Source organism: Chrysoperla carnea, chromosome 4, assembly GCF_905475395.1.
Source record: "Chrysoperla carnea chromosome 4, inChrCarn1.1, whole genome shotgun sequence".
NCBI classification, from domain to species: domain Eukaryota; kingdom Metazoa; phylum Arthropoda; class Insecta; order Neuroptera; family Chrysopidae; genus Chrysoperla; species Chrysoperla carnea.
In genome coordinates, this window is record NC_058340.1 from 48,465,767 (window position 1) to 48,484,799 (window position 19,033).

Consider the following 19,033-nt stretch of genomic DNA (forward strand, 5'->3'; position numbering starts at 1 on the left):
TAAATAGTAAATATTACGCCTATGTAAATTTACTAATTTTTACATATTTTTAATATATTTTGTAAATAAAAATATATACTTTGCTTATCAAATGAACTGCGTGAAGAATGAATATATAATTGAAAAGACATTTATATTTATTCATATTATATCATATCAATTATTATACTCCACGTCTAATATATGCCTTGATAAAACAACATTTCCTGAAATAGGCAGTCCATTATCCGATCCAAACAAAAGTTCTTTGGAAATTTTAATTAATTTAACGTTTTGAAACATCTCTTATTTATTTATTTTTTTATTACCTATTACATAATTTTTAATTTTTATAATAGTTCAATGTCTTATAAAAGGGGATCCATTTTTACTTTCCTTATTGAATGAAATACACATAAAAAGCATCAATTTTTAAAAATTACGCAAGTGTTTTTATACAGGTGGTCACAGAAAGATGTAAGGGGATATGTAATGCCACTATAAGCAAATTTAATGGTTTAAATGAAAACATAAAGAAGTAGTACTTAGATAATCAGCTTGCTACGTTTCATAAACAAAACAAAAAAATTTTAAAGTCAAAACCAAAGCACAAAGTTATCAGGTAATTGCTTGAAAATTTGAGTGCTTAGTAGTATATGCCACCACTTGTTGTAAATAAAATTGCCACCCGTGTTTGCCTGGCGTACAGTTGCGGATTTATCAAGAGGATGAGAAGGCTGGAGCATATGACGGCAAATTTGAGAAGCAGCAAACTCGTCTGAGTTAGAAAAATGACAGAAGACGGACAACTTTATTTCTCTAACTAAAATGAGTAAGTTGTTACCATCGACTCTAGCAGAAAAAGCCTTTTTCTTGGTAAAAATGTATCCTAATGATTTAGAAAGTGACTTAGTTTAGGAATGTGTAAATTTTCAATGCTATATTTTACCTGAAGAATTTTATTAAAATCAGATTCTGATAGTTCCAGCGAAAATAGAATTTTGAGAACATTTATCCAAACTTGGATAGCCCTTCGCATCGCTCTATGCACCTACACCAGCAACAAATTGTTCGGGTGAGAGAAGCTTTTCTTTCTTAAAGCGGGTGAAAAAAGGTAATATAAAGTCACCGTAGGGGCGGAAAAATTGAAAGGCCTACTGGCGGCAAATGTGTAAATCCACCACCGCCTGGTGGTTTCTAAGAAATAACCGTTCAAAATCTTCAAAAATTCATTTTTATTATAATGATGACATAACTAGAAAGGTAAACATTCAAAGTTGCACTTTTTAATAAGTACTACCCGGTGAACAGAAAATTTAATGATTAATCTCTGCATGCATATGATGTCCATTATAGAAATAATGTAATTTCAAAACTGAAAATAAATTCTTTATGCCTTTATTCGTTTTATTGAATGCATTAGATGTAGTTAAAGTATAATTTATGAGAAAGTTTAATCCAATCCGTGTATATGACCCATCATCTAATTTGCATAATAATGTATATTATATATTATTGTTTGGTCCGTAGATACATTTTCAAGCATAAAGGTTAGGGTTTGAAGGTTTTCTACGCTTAATGTATCCCTTTCACCTTGGAGGTCATGTAGTAATCAATTATGCAACCCTACAATTGTAAACTCAATCTATAATCATCTTTCTATTCCTTGGGCTTTAAGTATTTTCAAAAAACTTCATGCAAAGCTTCATAAGTTTTTGTAACCTCCGACATCGCTGCTTGCTCCAGATTACTTAGATTCTTAGAAATCCATGGCTTATAATGGTAAAGGGTTCTTTGTCAATACTGGACAGCGGCAAAGTTACAAATAAAAACTATTTTCCATATTTGGAGTATGAAAATATGATGAACGATTTTTGTTGTCTACTTTGTATACCAAAAAGTCACTAACAATGGGAACTGTCATGAATAATGCCTTTAATGAGGTCGAGTTAGTATAAGTCTGTGTTTTTTTTTTGGGTTTTTGTTCCGGGTTTTTTTTTTGGAGTAGTAATTCCCGAGTTGTTTTGGTATGTAATCTTTAACATCTTCTTTTATTTGACGGACCTAAAAATTTATTCAAGCAGTTTTTGTTACACAAGGCAAAAGTCTTTTAGGCTGTTATGTACAAAATTATTTGATTGGCCTGAAACCTTACAGGCCAATGGTGGAAAAAAATTTATAAAGAAAAGCGGTTTTCCAGATAAGAATGGTTATAGTTACAATTGAATTTTAAGCACTGCGACTATACCCTTTACTCTATGGATTTGTAATTTAAATAATTTTATCTTTCGGTATTTTTTTTTTTTTGAAAATCCTGATACTTTTCTCAATTTTCATTTTGACACTCTGGTACGTAATTTATGATAATTGCGTATACAAATTTTTAATTCAATGATGCCCTCATATATATTTCAATGCCCCCACATATGTTTCCACGCCCCCATAGATATTTCCAAGATAATTTCATTCATTACTTCTTCAAGGAGAGTAGGTTCAGGTAAATCGTTCTCGTTGGTCGATCAACTGATCTAACTTCGAGTAAAAAAGGTAAAAAATTCGTCGCTTTTTGTCTTTTTTTAACAATCAGAATCCCTTAGAATTTTTTTCCTACGATTCACATCATGTTTCTATCACCTAGCCCCCACCCCCTCTTTGACTCATTGGCGGTGGTGCATTTTGCGAGTCTAGTACTTCTGCTCAGTGCTAATTTGAACCTGGTCATTTGATATTGTTACTTAGTAGCAAATGAATGAATAATTTATTGTCAGGATACTTTGTCCTCAAACTATTATCTTGCTCACATCACTGCAAACTGTTTGATATGTACAATCATTTTTTGCTTATAGTATGCTTTTATCAAAATAATTTGTACTACAAAACCATTACCGAAAATATAGTTTAAAAACTGCTTGACTAATATTTTACAATATTTATTTTATATTAAATTTAATTGTACAGTGTACAAAAATAATTAATTCAGATAGATGGACAATCATATATTTTAATAATTATGTACTTAATTTAATGGATGCTATAAAGTTATCACTGTACGGTCTTTTTAATTTATGATCAGAAATGCATAAGAATTCTGTCACAATTTACACATTTTATAAATATCACCAAGCACCATCCATCGGAGTCAAGGTCTTCCTCTTTTCCTGGCACCATAGGTCTTGGCATTTAGAATGTTATTTTAACTACTAGGATTTTAGCATTTTATAAATTTCACAATATCTTCCCCGTTCCATATGTCTCTGTTGATGCGGATACGCCACTCTGCTTCATTGTTTCTGATTGCCACATATAATCTCCTGATAATCTTTCGTTCATACCTTTTAATCTTCTCCAAGCTTTTTACCGAATGTGTCCACCTTTCTCCTCCCACTGGTTATTACTAATGAAATCAATCTCTGCTTTGCTTTTTAGGAGTTTCAAGTTGGCGAAATAACGTTGGTTACCTCTTTGAAGTCTTTCTTTGATAGTGTTTTTTTCCTAGTTAACTATTTCCCCGAGGTGAAAATATTGAAATTGGATTTTTGTACTTAGGTCTTGATATCACCATTTATTTACTTTTCTAGAAATTCACGTACAAAAGCAATGCTTATTCAAAAAATTTATAGTTAGATTTATTAAGGCCAGTTTGCTAAAGTTTCAAATGATTCCTAGAATATTTGAATATTTAATTACTATCCTTTGCTAGAAGGAAATTTTGTTTCTTGGGAATATCAATATTCAAAGTAAATTTTCTTCTTTTTTTAAGGTCCATTAATATAAAGCATCAACTATCTGATTAAATGGTTTTTACTGAATTGCATGACATAAGAGGGTGGATATGATACTGAGATAAATATTGAATCGCCTGAATCGAATTTCCTGATTCTACCAGACTTGTCTAAAATTAAGAAGAATTAATATTGCATTTAAAATCACTTCCACCGCTTTTTTTGAAGAAGACCAATAAATACAGTGAGCTAACTTGTTACAATTTATATTTTTGTTAAGATTACCTATCTGCCGTATAAATCCACTGTTCATTACTTAAATGTCTTAAAAAATCCAAACTTTCACTTTAAATCAAATAAAAAAACAGCATACAACACGAGATTTTATTATTTTATTATAAAAGTAAAGGTTAAGTTCGAAATATGTATCAAAGAGAGATCATCGATTTTATTTTTAACTGATCACAATTACTATATCGCTGTTGTAGAAAATACGCTTGGCCACGTGTTTTGCAAGAATCACGAATATTTACTATAAAAAACCTCCATTATTATAGACTTCATTTTTTATCAATATTACACGAAGTATAAAAATTAGTTATTATTATGTAACACAAAAATTTTCATGAAAATTTTCGATATCGTTCCATACAAGAGAGTTAAAAAGGGGATGTACAACGACGTTACAACAGTCTTTCAAAATTTTAACATTCCACTGATGATTTTCGAGTTACCACACATATATAGATACATTTTTTTAAATGTAGTTAAAAAGTTTCAAAAAACTCCTTATCTACCATATATTAACATGCTTGTCTTACGCTTGGTATGTATTTATGTATCTATTTATCTCTCTATTTATCTATATAACGGAATCTTCGAACGGGATTTTCACTCACGTCGAAAGATCAATTTGAATGTTAGTGTATCGCACACTTATCAATTATCGATGACAATACAATAATATAATATGTTTGTCCGATTATCTTGATCAGTATATCCAGGATTACTGATTAACCCAACTATCTTTGATGGTGGAAGCGCAGATAATAATAGCTTCCATAATATTAATAAATAATAGTTCTGCTGTCCCACAGGCTAATAAAACAAGGATATTTTATATAACCCAAGAAGATACTTACAATGTTATCTTTCTGATTCGCCCATAATCTCAAAGACTCCACGTATATTGAACACAGATGTTACAAAAATAGTTGGGATCGTTTTTACAGATATTTCTCGACGTGGACATTGTTAAACAAAAATATTTTTTTTAGAGCCATTAGGTAGGATCGATGAACATTTGAAGAAATTTTTCCAAAATTTCATCATCAGTACAAAAGCAATTGCTTCATTTCCTACGGAAATTCGCTAAAGAATGGTTTCAATTAATGAAGTACTTTAGAACATCGCAGACTACTTCAAAATCTAAATAAAACAAATTAAATTTTACATTTTCATTCCAACCTTTTCTACTACAGCAGCTATGTATAGTTTTTATTTGGAAATAAATATTATTATTATTATTAAAAATGCAAATAATGGTCATAAAATTTTTCATAGACACAATGAAGAAACAAACACCTGTATAATTAAAAGCAATTGATCGTAAAATAAATAATTAAATTATTGAAAAAATATATAAAAATACTTTCGTATTTCAAATTGGAATTTTTACAATATTTATATAAGGAAGTTCACTTAAAAGAAAATGTATTTTATATTGTCAATAAACTACGTATGTATGTAATATGTATGTATGTATGTAGGTATGTATGTACACTTGAAATAAATAAAAAATGATCCGAATTAAAATCAATCCATGGTGAATACGATCCTTAGAAAGATAACCAATAACTTCTTTGGTGTCATATCTACCAAATTTACGTTGGTGGTTCATTAGAAGATATTCGAAATTTTATTATAACTATATTTGGTAAGGTCTACTTAATAACTCTCCCCCTTGCTTTCATTTCCTCTATCCCATTTTATGACATGTTCTGTACTATATATGTATTATTAAAAAAAAAATTAATTAAAAAATTGAAGTTAACTAAATATTTAAAACTTCAAAAACAAGAAAAAATAAATAATGAAGAAATAGACGATATACAAAACTAAAATATACTTTGGTTTTGGAAATTACAGCTTCAATAACAGGCTTAAACTAGTTTTAAGCAAGCTTTGAATAAATAGATATTAAGAAGATACAATAGAAATTTACAACAACACTGGTCAAATGTATAAATGAACTATCTAATTAGAAACAGCTCACGCTTTTAATGCTCTTATCATTCCATAGACCATTACTAGTTTTTAAAGATTTAAGCGTGCTTATGATCGCCATATTGACTGCTTGACGACATTAGTGATTTTCCCAATATACAACGTACAATGCCCTCGCCCTTCTTAATAGAATAATTCTTACTGCACGGGCAGAAAAGTGAAGTTGGTTTTGAAAAAAGTGAAAATCTTTAAAAGTACGTAAAATATGAACGTTTAAAATTCCTAATTAAACAAATAGAAAGAAATAGGTTAGTGACATCATAAAACTTTGTTTTGCTAAAAGGAGATGGGCAACAATCTTTGAATGCTTGTAACATCTGCGTTTTTTAATCAATTTTAATTTCATTATCAAATTTTGTCATGGTATCAAGTCTAGTTTTACATTTTATGCGTAACATGGGATAAATTCGACATCAGGAAACTACCGTATTGTTCTTATCCCTAATTTTCATATTATCCCCTATAATCTTCCAAGAAGACATTTTGTTCGAATGAAATTAATATCACCTATCCATACTAGCCCTATTTGCAAGAACGTTTGTAATTCATTTTGGGTCTTTTTTGTTGATTTAGAGTGTATACGTCTATAAATGAAGCTAGCTAAGTCTCCAAGCGCTGCGCTGTGGTCAATGATGACCTGAGGTCTTCAAGTAGGTACATACATAGAATAATATTGTCTATAATATAATAATAATAATAATAATAATATAAAGTATAAAACACATATACGGATAGCAAGGTAATATATTTAGCCTCTAGGTACCTTTCTCCTTCAATTCGTTTGCCTGCCTACTATTTAAAGGTATTCACTTTCTTTACTTACTCATCGCAAACACCTTTGATCTTTTGAGATTATCTCTCAAAACAACGGTCGATGGTCTTCATCTCTCTGATAAAAGGTTATTCTTTTCACCCCGAAAAATGAAAATTTTATCTTTTTGCCTCGTGATACTCAGAGCGAAAATAACATTGAAATTATATTTTTAGGGGAGACTTGTTAAGGTCAAAACACTTCAACACCAAATTTGGTCAAGATTGGACATAACATTTAATATGCTAAGGTAACCCATTAGTTTTCGATCATTCAAAACTTCTATTTGTGAAATTTGATTCAAATAAGTAAAAAAATTTATTTCTTTCTTTTAACTTATTTTTCATATGATTTTCAAATTTTGATCTGATAGAGCCCAAAAGAACCAATGATAATCATCTTTTTCTTTGTTAGATTTTAACATTTCGGGTTTAGGCGCAAAATTTCTCGATTAAAAGAATGTAATCGAAATATGTAGAAAATAAATTTTACATGATCTCATTTTCATCTCAAGTTTTCTGTGTTTTCTGAAATACTTTTGAATATCTAAGCCATTAAACTGGAATAGCTAAGCGGAATGTAAATTTCACTACAATTTACTAAAACGGAAAGTTGTTGATCTGAGCTGATAAGTTCGTATTCACACGTTTTTTTTTTATACTGTAATAATGTAAGTAACATCTAAGTACATTATAAGCAATATTTATTTATTCATTGAATATCAGGGAAAATATATATAAATAAAATACAAATACTTTATCGTATATTTAATGATTTTCTAAAATAAGACCAATCAGATTTGTGGTAAAATATACCTTGAAAGTAAGTACTTTCAATAATTAGAGTGTTTAAAATATATTATCTTTATCTACCCAAAATACTAGTGAAGCCGTAATGCACAGACACATAAATTATATTATTCATTTTGTGCTTTTTATACCAGCAATTATACAATTTCAAAAGTGTCAATCATTCAATACATCCTTCTATTTTTTAGTGGGTAAATCTTTTGCCAACGCCGGTAGTAAGCAGTAGATAACTGCATCTTTTAGCTCGATTTTAAATGTATAGTCCTCATCTACATATTTGTAACAGTAAATTACATTCTCAGTGTACTTATCAAATTTAATGTTCTAGACATAAAACACTTTAGTCCAGTAAAATGAAGATTTAAACAACCATCGAAACGGAGGCCTGCATTTTTGAATATAAATTTGTTTTGACATAAATTTGAAGTATACATAGTTATAAAAAATATTGAAATCTGTTTAGGGGATAGAAAAACATTAAAAACTACCCCCAAAATCACTTTTTTCATCATTTCAAATCACTTTTAACGTATTGGCAATAAAAACTGAGATTTTTGCAATAAGCATATCTAATTTATTGATTTAATCATTCAGGGAATAGTAATATTAGCAATAGTTATGGCGGGCGAGTCAATGCCGTACGAGCGTCAGGTACATACTGGATGACGAGAGCCCGCAATACTTCTGGCGGATAACCCTATTCAATGCTGTAATATTACTTATTCTAACATAAATATTTTAGTATCTGTCTCTATATCATACCGGCATTGTAGTATATGCCACACATTTGTTACCGTGTACAAGAAAACTTCAGTGTTAATTAAATAATTAACAGCGACAATTCTGTGATATTGCCCATGATTTTGTACAATTGTAAATAATTGTAACATTGGTGTTATAATAACAATAATCTTAAGTATTTAAGTATTTGCACGCATTAAAATTTATCCACCAATTAATTTAATTCATTAGTAAACAATACTAAAATTAGTATTGAGTTCTTAATATCGTAAATTAATTTTTTTTTAAATATACCAGTAATTCTCTATTTCTTAAAAAACAGTGTTCTTAATATTTTGTGCCGGGGTAAAATTCTGGTCTACTGATCGAGGAGTTTCAGAATCCATAGTTTTAGAAACTTTGAATTGTATCCCAATTATTTACATATGTGAGGCCCTTAAGATTCAACAAGAACTACTGAAATATTTACGATTTAACAACTAATAGATCGTAAATTCATTTTCAATATTCATATTTCTATCACTTGTAAAATTGTTACTATTAATAACAGTACTACTACTGCATTACAAATTTACTAATATTATATACAATTATGTTGAATGTCTGATGCTCAATGTCTGATCTGCTATGCACGTTACATTTTCCGCTACTTATCAAGAAACGTAAAACTTTCAACAACCTATGTCTGGTATTTCAATCCAATCTGATGCATGAAAATAAAGAGTTTTATACCTGAATTTTTCTTCAATCAGTACCTTCAGTGAAGACTATCGATAAAATTGGAAAATGGAAAGACAATATGTAAGTTTTAAAACAAAACAGATTTTTGAAATGAAAACTTCTTTTGCCACGTTGAGCACTTTTTGGGTGGGTGAATAAAAATCATAGAGCTTGCGTCACCATCACCGTCACCGTCATCGCGTCTTTGTAATTGAACTCTTCCTAAACGGATGGACAGGTTTTGATGTAATTTATTTATGTGTGTTCAAGTGGATGCGAGGATGGCTTAGATTCACAATTCGTTTCACCACAAAATGTTTTTGAGAGTTCCGCACCAAAAAATTAAAACCCATGAAATAAATGGTGGAAACCGCATATATATCATACATTACATTACATCTCACTATTCCAATGTATTTATTTGCGCTCCCACCATATTTTTATAGAACAGCTATTTGGATAGTATTGAGGTATTATTTATTATTGTTCAGGTATTGTGAATAAGTATTTATTAGAGTTATTCCAAAGTTTTAAGTTTTCCCTTCCATCGGCACCCCCTATGACTTACTACCTTTTTTTTTCATAATAATTTGAAAGTGCATGATGCATTTAAATAATAAAACTGTAAATTGAGCTACGAAAATAACAGAAAAAAAATTGTATGTATAAGCTGATCATATGATCGTAATACGTAAACTTTAGAATAATTTTATTTCAAGTATCTAAGTGAGCACATTTTATACAATTTTTTTATATCATTTTATATTGTTTTTCTTCTATTAATACTCAGACACATCTATACAAACTTAAATTTTAAAAAGTCTGTACATTGAGGTAAAATTAACATACATACTACAGTTACACGGTGACTTACATACCACAATCATAACTATAATGAACATATAAAAATTTATGTTTTTAAGGTCTGTGTATTTGAAACTTATTCGGAAGGAAGTAGATATATAATAAAAATCTTCCTGTTTTCTGTTAATGGAATACAAATCTTTCAGTTTCTTTTCTCTATAGATAGATAATGTGCCTCGAATCCTGAAGACATGTATTATCGCCTTTTTTTTAGTTTTAAACTATCGTGTCTGAATAAAACTTTTTTATTACACTTAAAAAAGAAACGGTTTAACAATGAGCTTTCCGCAAAATTTTATTTTTTTAAATATTAATAGTTTCCTATTCGCACCGTGCATGAGTTTTATTGGAAGTGTTTCCATGGTAACGATAGTCTACTTCTTAGTTTACGTTGAGAAAGAATCATTTTTAAAATTTTCTTACCAGCATATTAAGTGCTGGAAATAATAAATAACCAAAAAACATAGTGTTGATTTTTCAATGTGTTTTTCCATTGTTTGATTATATTTATATTATATTATAAGACAAGATATTGTATAAGTGTTCAATTCAATTACTATTATATTTTATACCACTTTCTATCTATTATAAAACTTTTATTATTTTCATTCACATAGAATACAAATGATTATTTTTAATTTTTTTTTTTTTTTTTCAATAATATAATAACTTATAGTAGATAGGTAATATATTCTTCATTCTTCCGTAGATTACAAGTACAACAGTAACACATACAGTGTTCAATTTAAAACAGATTTCAGGAAATAATTATAATTACTCATCATATAATAATATTATATTATATTATATACATTTTATTGATCAAATAAAAATTAATTAAATTTACATTGTAGATATATGTATTAGATAAACGCTTTATTTATGTCGAATTCACTGACATGTATATTTATTATACTAATCTCTATTTAGATCAATAGGACTACGGATATAAAACTCTACTACTCAAACTTTCAAACTTTCAAACTCCAAACTAATTCTATATAATAATAATAATTTTACCAATGGAGAACTTTAGAATGAGTCTATAAAACTTTAAATGTTATAAAGGAATAAATGTTCTTCATCCCTCAAAACTATCCCATTATTTTAAAATTCAAAACTAATATTAAGACTTATTTTAGTATGGAAGTAACAAAACCAAGAGATTTTTACCGGGAATTACTCGGTCATTTGAAAATTTGAGGGGTATACGATTTGTTGTTTGAACTTTTTGTTTTCACGATTTTTTCGGAGTAACAAATCGATAACATAAAACGGGATTAAATGTGAGTATCGCCAGATTCGATTTAATATCAATGAAAATGACTATACATATATCCATACGAGACAAAATCCCAAAGCAACTTTTTTTTATGATTGTTTTTGCGTTTTTTCGGATTAACAAATTGATAACTTAAAACGGGGTAAAATGTGAGTATCGCCAGATTTGATTTAATATCAATGATAATGACTATATACCCATACGAGAAAATTCTTTTGTCGAATTAATAGTTTTATTTCATCTCTGAGTCGAAGATTTGTGTTTAATTTCTGGCCACTGATTGAAGCTGCTTACTTGCCACTCTGAAAAAAAAAACAGCCACAGTCGATTTCGTTATTCTGTCGTCCAAAATGAAAACATTTTATAAATAACATCTCATCTGGTTATCAGATGGGTGGAGAACGACCTTACCGCCTCTTAGATTTATTATGTTGTAAGTTGACAGTATTGGTGCGTGTATGTATGTACAAAATTGTATCTGCCGAGCTTACACTGGTCTATGGTAGTCTTTATCAAAGTAGGCAATAATGCCTCCTTGTGAGAGCTAGAGGCCTACAAGGAAGTGGTAAAGCTAATTTGTATTTTTTTTAATATTAAAAAATATAATTTGTAATTCAAACTTACCTTTGGAAGCGCTGAATAATAAGTGATTCTCGATGTGGGCGGTAAAGGAAATAAGTTTGAGAATCTATGCTGAATATGATTATTATACAATATCTGGATGTAAATGAGATATTATAAAGCTTGACTAGTCAGTCAGAATATTGATGAGCATATTGGTGAACCGAACAGGAAATGTGTGTTACACTTTGACCGTATTAGAGTTTAGAAGTGTATGGTAGGAACACTTTAAAGATCATATACTAATTTTTACATAACTGTATGTCCTTATTTATCTACGGAATTTATATCTAGCTCTTTTCGTTTGTTAGCAATTTAATTCTTATTTTGAGTAAAACGTTATGATTCGTAAATCTTTTGATTGAATTTTAATAAAGTAATGAGACTGACTAACACCTGATAAATTCATCCTTTGCCATCCTGGAGTTAGTTGAGTATTCAATACTTAACCTAGAGAATTAAGGTATTGCACAGAATAGTCAGTGATTCTATAAAATGCCTGCTTTATATTCTTTATCAGTTATATTTAAATCTTGCTAATAAATGGTCTACATTATGTTAATTTTGTTAACAGAAGTAATAAAACGTTAAATGTTTTCAGACTATAAGTTTTAACTTCACTTACCTGTTATTACCTATAAATAATTCTTAGTCAAACCTTTAAACGTAGAATTTTGCCGTTCAGTATTTGAAAAAATTAACGGATTCAATTTATTTATGAAAAACAAGTTCTGTCCCTAAAATATAACGCGATTTCACTCACGAACAAGATAGAGTTGCTGTGTTAGATTTCTCTTTGACACGATGAACACCACAAACAAGGATCACGAAATATATCTTCAAGAGAGGTGGTAGAAAGGTTTAAGGCCTTTATTTTGTAAAATTGTTCTACAAACCTATTTCATATTAAATGGCTCCCTCAATTTTTCATCATTAAAAATCTACTATAATGACCATTTTCTTTGTACGTATATAGCAGGGTAAATCATATTTTGGTACGTTTTTAACCACCAACACAACAACAAAAAAAGGAGGGAGGTTTTATAAGTTTACCGTGGGTATCCGTGTGCGTTTCTGAGGCAACGTAACTCCTAAACTGATGAACCGATTTTTATTTATTTATTTATTTTTGAAGAAGGGCAACTTGATAGAGAATTTTCTTAGATATGTTTCGAGTTGCTGCGTTAGACCATTTTCTCTTTGACACGATGAACACTAGAAACAAGACTATTTCATATTAAAAGACTCCCTCAGTCATTCATAATAAAAATCTACTATAATGACCATTTTCTTTGCTTCGTTCACTTTGCAGTCCGGTCAACGGTTTGTTTAAGGTGATATTGCCTTTAAAATTAAATTTTAAAATTTTTATTTTCTTTTTTGTTAATTTCTGGACTATGCAATTTTATCATATTTTGGTATACCAGTACCAGTCCATCATTTTTTTTTGGGTTCTGTTTTAATATTTACAAGTAAACAAAATTAAATAAAACAAATATACGAAAAAATTAAATTATTTTATGTAAATATTCTTTTTACAAATTAACTTCCAGGTCTTCGCAATTTTTTATACTCAAATATCTTATCATTCGCCATAACAATATTATATAAAGTCCGCCATGAACCTAACGTATTCGCTTGACTACCAAGGCACATTTGTCTTTGCGTATCACTTAATTGAACACTACACTCAATTGGATGGTACACATGTCGTAATGTTGGATCAGGTACACGGATAATATTCAAATTTGATTTAATAAATTTATCAAATAAAGTCACATCCTCTAAACCCCATCCTTGTATTGTTGTATTAAAACCACCAATTGTTTCTAAATCACATTTATATGCACTTAAAATTCCATATCCAAATAATCGCCAATATCCAACATTATCATTTATATTAAAATTATTAATATTGTTAGTTTTATTAATTAGACTTCTATAATTAATGGCAGTAGAATTAATACTTTTCGTACAAATATCATTAGGAATCGGTACATGTACATAAACCGGATCATATTCACTAAACACTATTGGAAAATAAACTTGTCTATTTTTAATTGTATTTAATCGCACTTTCATTAAAGATTTACTAGTAAAAATAATATCGACATCGATAAATAATAATAAATCATTTGTATCACATTCTCCAAGACCGATTTGTAACGCTTGACCACGTGAAAATGGACGATCAAACATTTCAACAACAGTAATATCATTATAATTCGAATACTTTTTCTGTAATTTACTAATTAAATCCATTGTTCGTTGATAATCGTATGTTGATTCGTTATTCTCGTATAAAATAATATATAATTTTGTTTTTTCTTTATTTAAAATACATACTTCTTCATAAAATGTTAAAAATCTTTGGAATGTTTCATATCGTCCCGATAATGGTAGAATTATATGAATTATTTCATTTTGAAATATATTTGTAGATTCGTAAGTTTGTAGGCCATTTGAACCGCCACCAGCTGTCACGAAAAATGGTAAAAGATTTAGTTCTTTGATTTGTTGAATACTATCATGTAATGTTTTATGAATTTTATGTCCAATATGTTTTGTTGCGTATTGTGTAGATAATGTATTAATATTTTTTCGATGATATTTATCTTTATTTGTTTCCTTGGTTTTCGTTGGTAATGGAATTTCACGTATTTCCAATCCTAAAATCCAAAATTGTTTTGTTTAGAAAATTAAATCTTATATTTTAATTCATTATAGAATTTTTACTTTTAAAATAGTCTAAGAGACGGTATAAGCTCGAACTTCACCAATCCAATAACCAAATGGGCTCGTCTATCGCAAAATGTTCATGGCTTTTTTTGATTAAATTGGTCTTAGTCAATTTTTTTTTCATTACGGTTTTTTTGGAGGCAAGCCTTTACCATTATTTTCTTAATTAAATTATCTCTCTTTTGATAGCAATTTCGATTTGTTAACAGATCGGTTAACCAATCGAAATCGGTAATTTAATTTAATTGCAAAATATTGGTATAGACTTGTCATGAACTTTTCGATGGACAAGCTATCAAAGGCGTTTATCAATCAATAAAATTTCATAAAAAACATGTTTCTTCAGATGGGTAGGTAGTTAGGTACAATATAGCTATTTTCATTTTTCAATATACAATCCAATTTCACTTCCATACCACAAAACACAACGAACTGTTAATTTTTGTGGATGTGAACGTGATTCTTGAACATTTAGGTTTATCGTATAGTGAATTTTATCGTGGGATTTATTAACGTAAATTAATGACAATTTCTGTGTTCAAGCAAATTCATTATTTCATGAAAAATTTGATTACAATCATTTTTTATTAAATGACTTCGTAAATACGCAATATTACCGCTTTGAAGTTAAGAATACTGTTCATTAATCATGTTTAAATCCAGAAAAAAAAACAGTTTTTAAATTAGGAATGGTCATGATCTAATGTCTAAAATTAAAAAGAAACCATATTTTATACCGTTTTGCTTTTATTTCAAGTTAAAGATATATAAACCCAATTTGTATCACCCCATACTAACAATCAATTCATATACATATGCAATACATGTACTGTTTAAACAATGTTGGTTGCCTATATTTCAAAAACATTTGCATAATTTTTATGCTTTTTAAGGAATAATAGTTAACTTATTACAAGTACACCAACAAATTCATTATATGGGTACTAATGAGATACAGAAAATATTATTCAGAAAAAGGAAATACAACAGACATTCTACAAAAAACCACTGAAATGTCACTCAAAATACCTGTAAACTGGATAAACTTTGGCATTCCTTAGAAGCTCAATTTTATTAAATTTTGGTAGGTTGCAACTTATAAAGAGAACAGCAACACATAAAGTTTAGAGTTTCTAAACTGACGATTGATATTAACAACGTCTGTTTAAACACAGCATTATTTTTATTGCTCATTGTATCAGAGGGACGTCTAAAAATTTTATTGTCATAGTTGAATAAGTGAACGATAAAGTGAATCAAGCCTGTGAGTTTGTGATGAAGGATCCCGGTATACATAAATGTCCGACTTGTAGTATGAGTACTACTACGCCCTATATTATTAAACTTTTTCTTTTGGAAAATACATTACCTGTAAATGTTTGCTGAACGTATGCATGTCGTCTAACAGGAACAGTCATTTTCCGACCTCTATATTTTTTATACACCAACAATAAGTCCAATACCCAATCAACACCATGTAATGGGTCCAACCTTGAATAAGCGTATAAAATTTCTTTAAAATCTATAATCCGACCCCTTTGCTTTGAGTACATATTTATTGTTTCCATAACCTAAAATCCAAGTATATAATATTAAACAGAGCTTATAAATAATATATTAAATAATAAACAAATTTATCCTAATTTTTAATGCGGAAATAATTATCTTTCAACATTTTCACAATATATTTCAGTAGCTATATAATCGTTTTATATGAATATATTGGGTGTCTTATTTTATTCTATCATCGGCAATATATCGTCGAAGAAAAGATGTTTCCAAAAAAATGACCCGTGGAAAGTTGTTGCTTTCAAAGGGGAATCAATCTTTGTCCTTCGTGTACATAAAATATAAACCCTTTTTAAAGAATTTCAGTGCATTTAAGTAGAAAGTTATTCCTAGTTTCATCTGTACGTTGCTTGAAATCAAATCTTGAAAAGTAAATCTGGCCTACTTCCCGGTTTCCGATTGAGCTCAAATTTTGCATGTAAATCGGATGACAAAGCATTTTTATGGTAAGTTAGATCTGATTTCCCCATCGCTTCCACCATATTTGATATACATATGTTTGTTATACCATGTATATAGAATATACTAAGGTATACTAAGTTTAGTCCCAAGTTTGTAACGCTTAAAAATATTGATGGTATGAACAAAATTTTGGTATAGGTGTTCATGAAATCACCTAATTAGTCCATTTTCGGCTGTCTGCCTGTCTGTCGTCTGTCGTCTGTCTGTCCGTCTGTCATCACGATTACTCCAAAATAAAAAGAGATATCAAGCTGAAATTTTTATAGCGTGCTGGGGACGTAAAAAGTGAAGTCGAGTTCGTAAATGGGCAACATAGGTCAATAGGGTCTTGGGTTCGTAGGACCCATCTTGTAAACTGTTAGAGATGGAGCAAAAGTTTAAATGTAAAAAATGTTTATTATAAAAAAATAAACAACTATTGTTTGGAACCTTTTTTCGTAAACATCACTGTAAACATAGTATGTATTATATGGGTATATCAGTTATATGTGTGTGACATGTATGTATGTGTGATGTGACAGAGTAATCAACACTGTCTATACATGGTATTTCAACAATTAACTCAGTCAATTGTTTGTTTTCACTTGTTTTTAAATAAAAAATACTTTTTTAAGAACAAACTTTTAATTTACAAAAAGTAGAAAATAATTTTGCTTATAAGTCACTCAAGCATGACTATCTGTAAAATCCGCGATATTTAAAATTTTTTTTTTACAATAAATATATAATTATTTTAATTTCAAGTATTTATCTACCTCTCGATCTAAGGTCAAATTGAATTCTACCATTGAATATTCCACTTTGATGAACGCAACAACAGCATGAGACACTCGGTAAATATAATTTTAACATAAACAAAACTTAAAATTATTTGTATAATTCTTGTAATATTCGTTTAATATACACAAATAATATACAAAATGAAACATCTGTAATACAAAAAATTGCATTTTCAAAGAATTCAAACATCTGTTATTTCCAAAAATCATTTAAACTTTAAACAATGAAATCATATTCAAATCCTCTTTGTATATTATATAGAAATATTTGTTTTAAAAAGATTTATTAATGTTACAAACAAATAGTTCAGAAACAGATATTTTTGAATATTAACTATTCATACAGAAATTTATGACTTGAATTTAAAAGGAGAGCCCAAAATCAACACTTAAGAGAGTTAGAATAATAGGTATCCAGGGAAAATATTTGTAAGGTTTTAGAAGTTTTAGCTTATAATTTACGGGTAAAGTTATACAGAGTACTTTTAAAAGTTGACAAAATTTTCCTGGGTTTTCAAGCTCAATAAAAGCCTCACTCTACTCCATAACTGGTAATCAATAGATTAAAACTTTAAATTAGAAAGTTGTAAATGATTAAAAAGGTAACATTTTTTTTTTCGAACATTTTTCGGGAAATCTAGGCCAACTTCAAAAAAAGATTTCCAATAAATCCAATAAAAGTGATTCGTTTTTCTATAAAGACCATTTTAATTCAAATTCAATGATCAAACGCACAAAAAGCTAGAATTTTGCTATCAACTAGTGTTTGAACTATTCGGCTTACAAACAAATGTATCAAACCAAAAATGTTTGCGTATTTATAAAGAACAACTTAAAACTAATTAATGTTCATCTAATGTTTGTTAGTTATGAATCAGAGTGAGGTTTTAATTGAAAATGAAAACTTAGATCGAATTCGATGCCGGTATAAGATGTGTGCATTTGAAACTATTATTTTTCGTTTGAACCATTTTCCTCGATTAATTTTATTTATCGAGTTTCGACCATATACCAACCTAAAAAAAACCCTAATTAATAGGGCTATTTCAGTCTTCTAAAACAATCAAATTCACCGCAAAAAATAAACCTGATAAAGCCGATTTACTACTACGACAGAAACATTGTAAAGGTGCATAAAGATTTTTTTCGAAAAAGTGTAAAAACATGACCGCATATCAAATATGGATAAACATAAGAATTTATTAAGTTATAAAAAATTATAAATGCATTCTCTTTCATTCAAAAATATACGTTTATAAATATTTATGTAGTACTGAATTATTATCCTAATGTGTCTGGCATCAGTCATTATCTCATAAAATTGACTACAGACTTTTACAAAATGTAAATATTGATTTAATGAATATTTGCAATCCCAGTTCAGCGAATTTAAATAATAAATAATATAAGATATCCAAGTTATTCAGTTTACAAAAAAACCACACAAATAGATGGGATTTTACACAAACTTTTTTTAAAGTGATACAAAAGGAAATTAATTACATGTTCCTTGTGTGAAAATCCCCAAGTTTTAGTATGAAAAGATATGACAAAGTTACCAAAGAAAATAATTGAAACTACACATGTCATATCTTAAACAGTACAGGCAATGTTTATTACATTAATGTAAAGTTTTTGTATTAAAGCCA

General features: G+C 28.8%; 1 protein-coding gene across 1 annotated transcript in view; it reads right to left on the reverse strand.

Annotated features, from left to right (window-relative positions):
• Positions 1-13,333: 13,333 nt before the first annotated feature.
• LOC123298566 (chondroitin sulfate synthase 1) overlaps positions 13,334-19,033 on the reverse strand; it is a gene marked incomplete at its 5' end in the record, with an annotated part of 42,031 nt that continues 36,331 nt past the window's right edge. Inside the window, 2 exons of the mRNA XM_044880608.1 lie at positions 13,334-14,504; positions 15,944-16,145. Of these exons, the coding sequence (XP_044736543.1) occupies positions 13,378-14,504; positions 15,944-16,145 (1,329 nt within the window). The remainder of the gene's footprint in view (positions 14,505-15,943; positions 16,146-19,033) is intronic.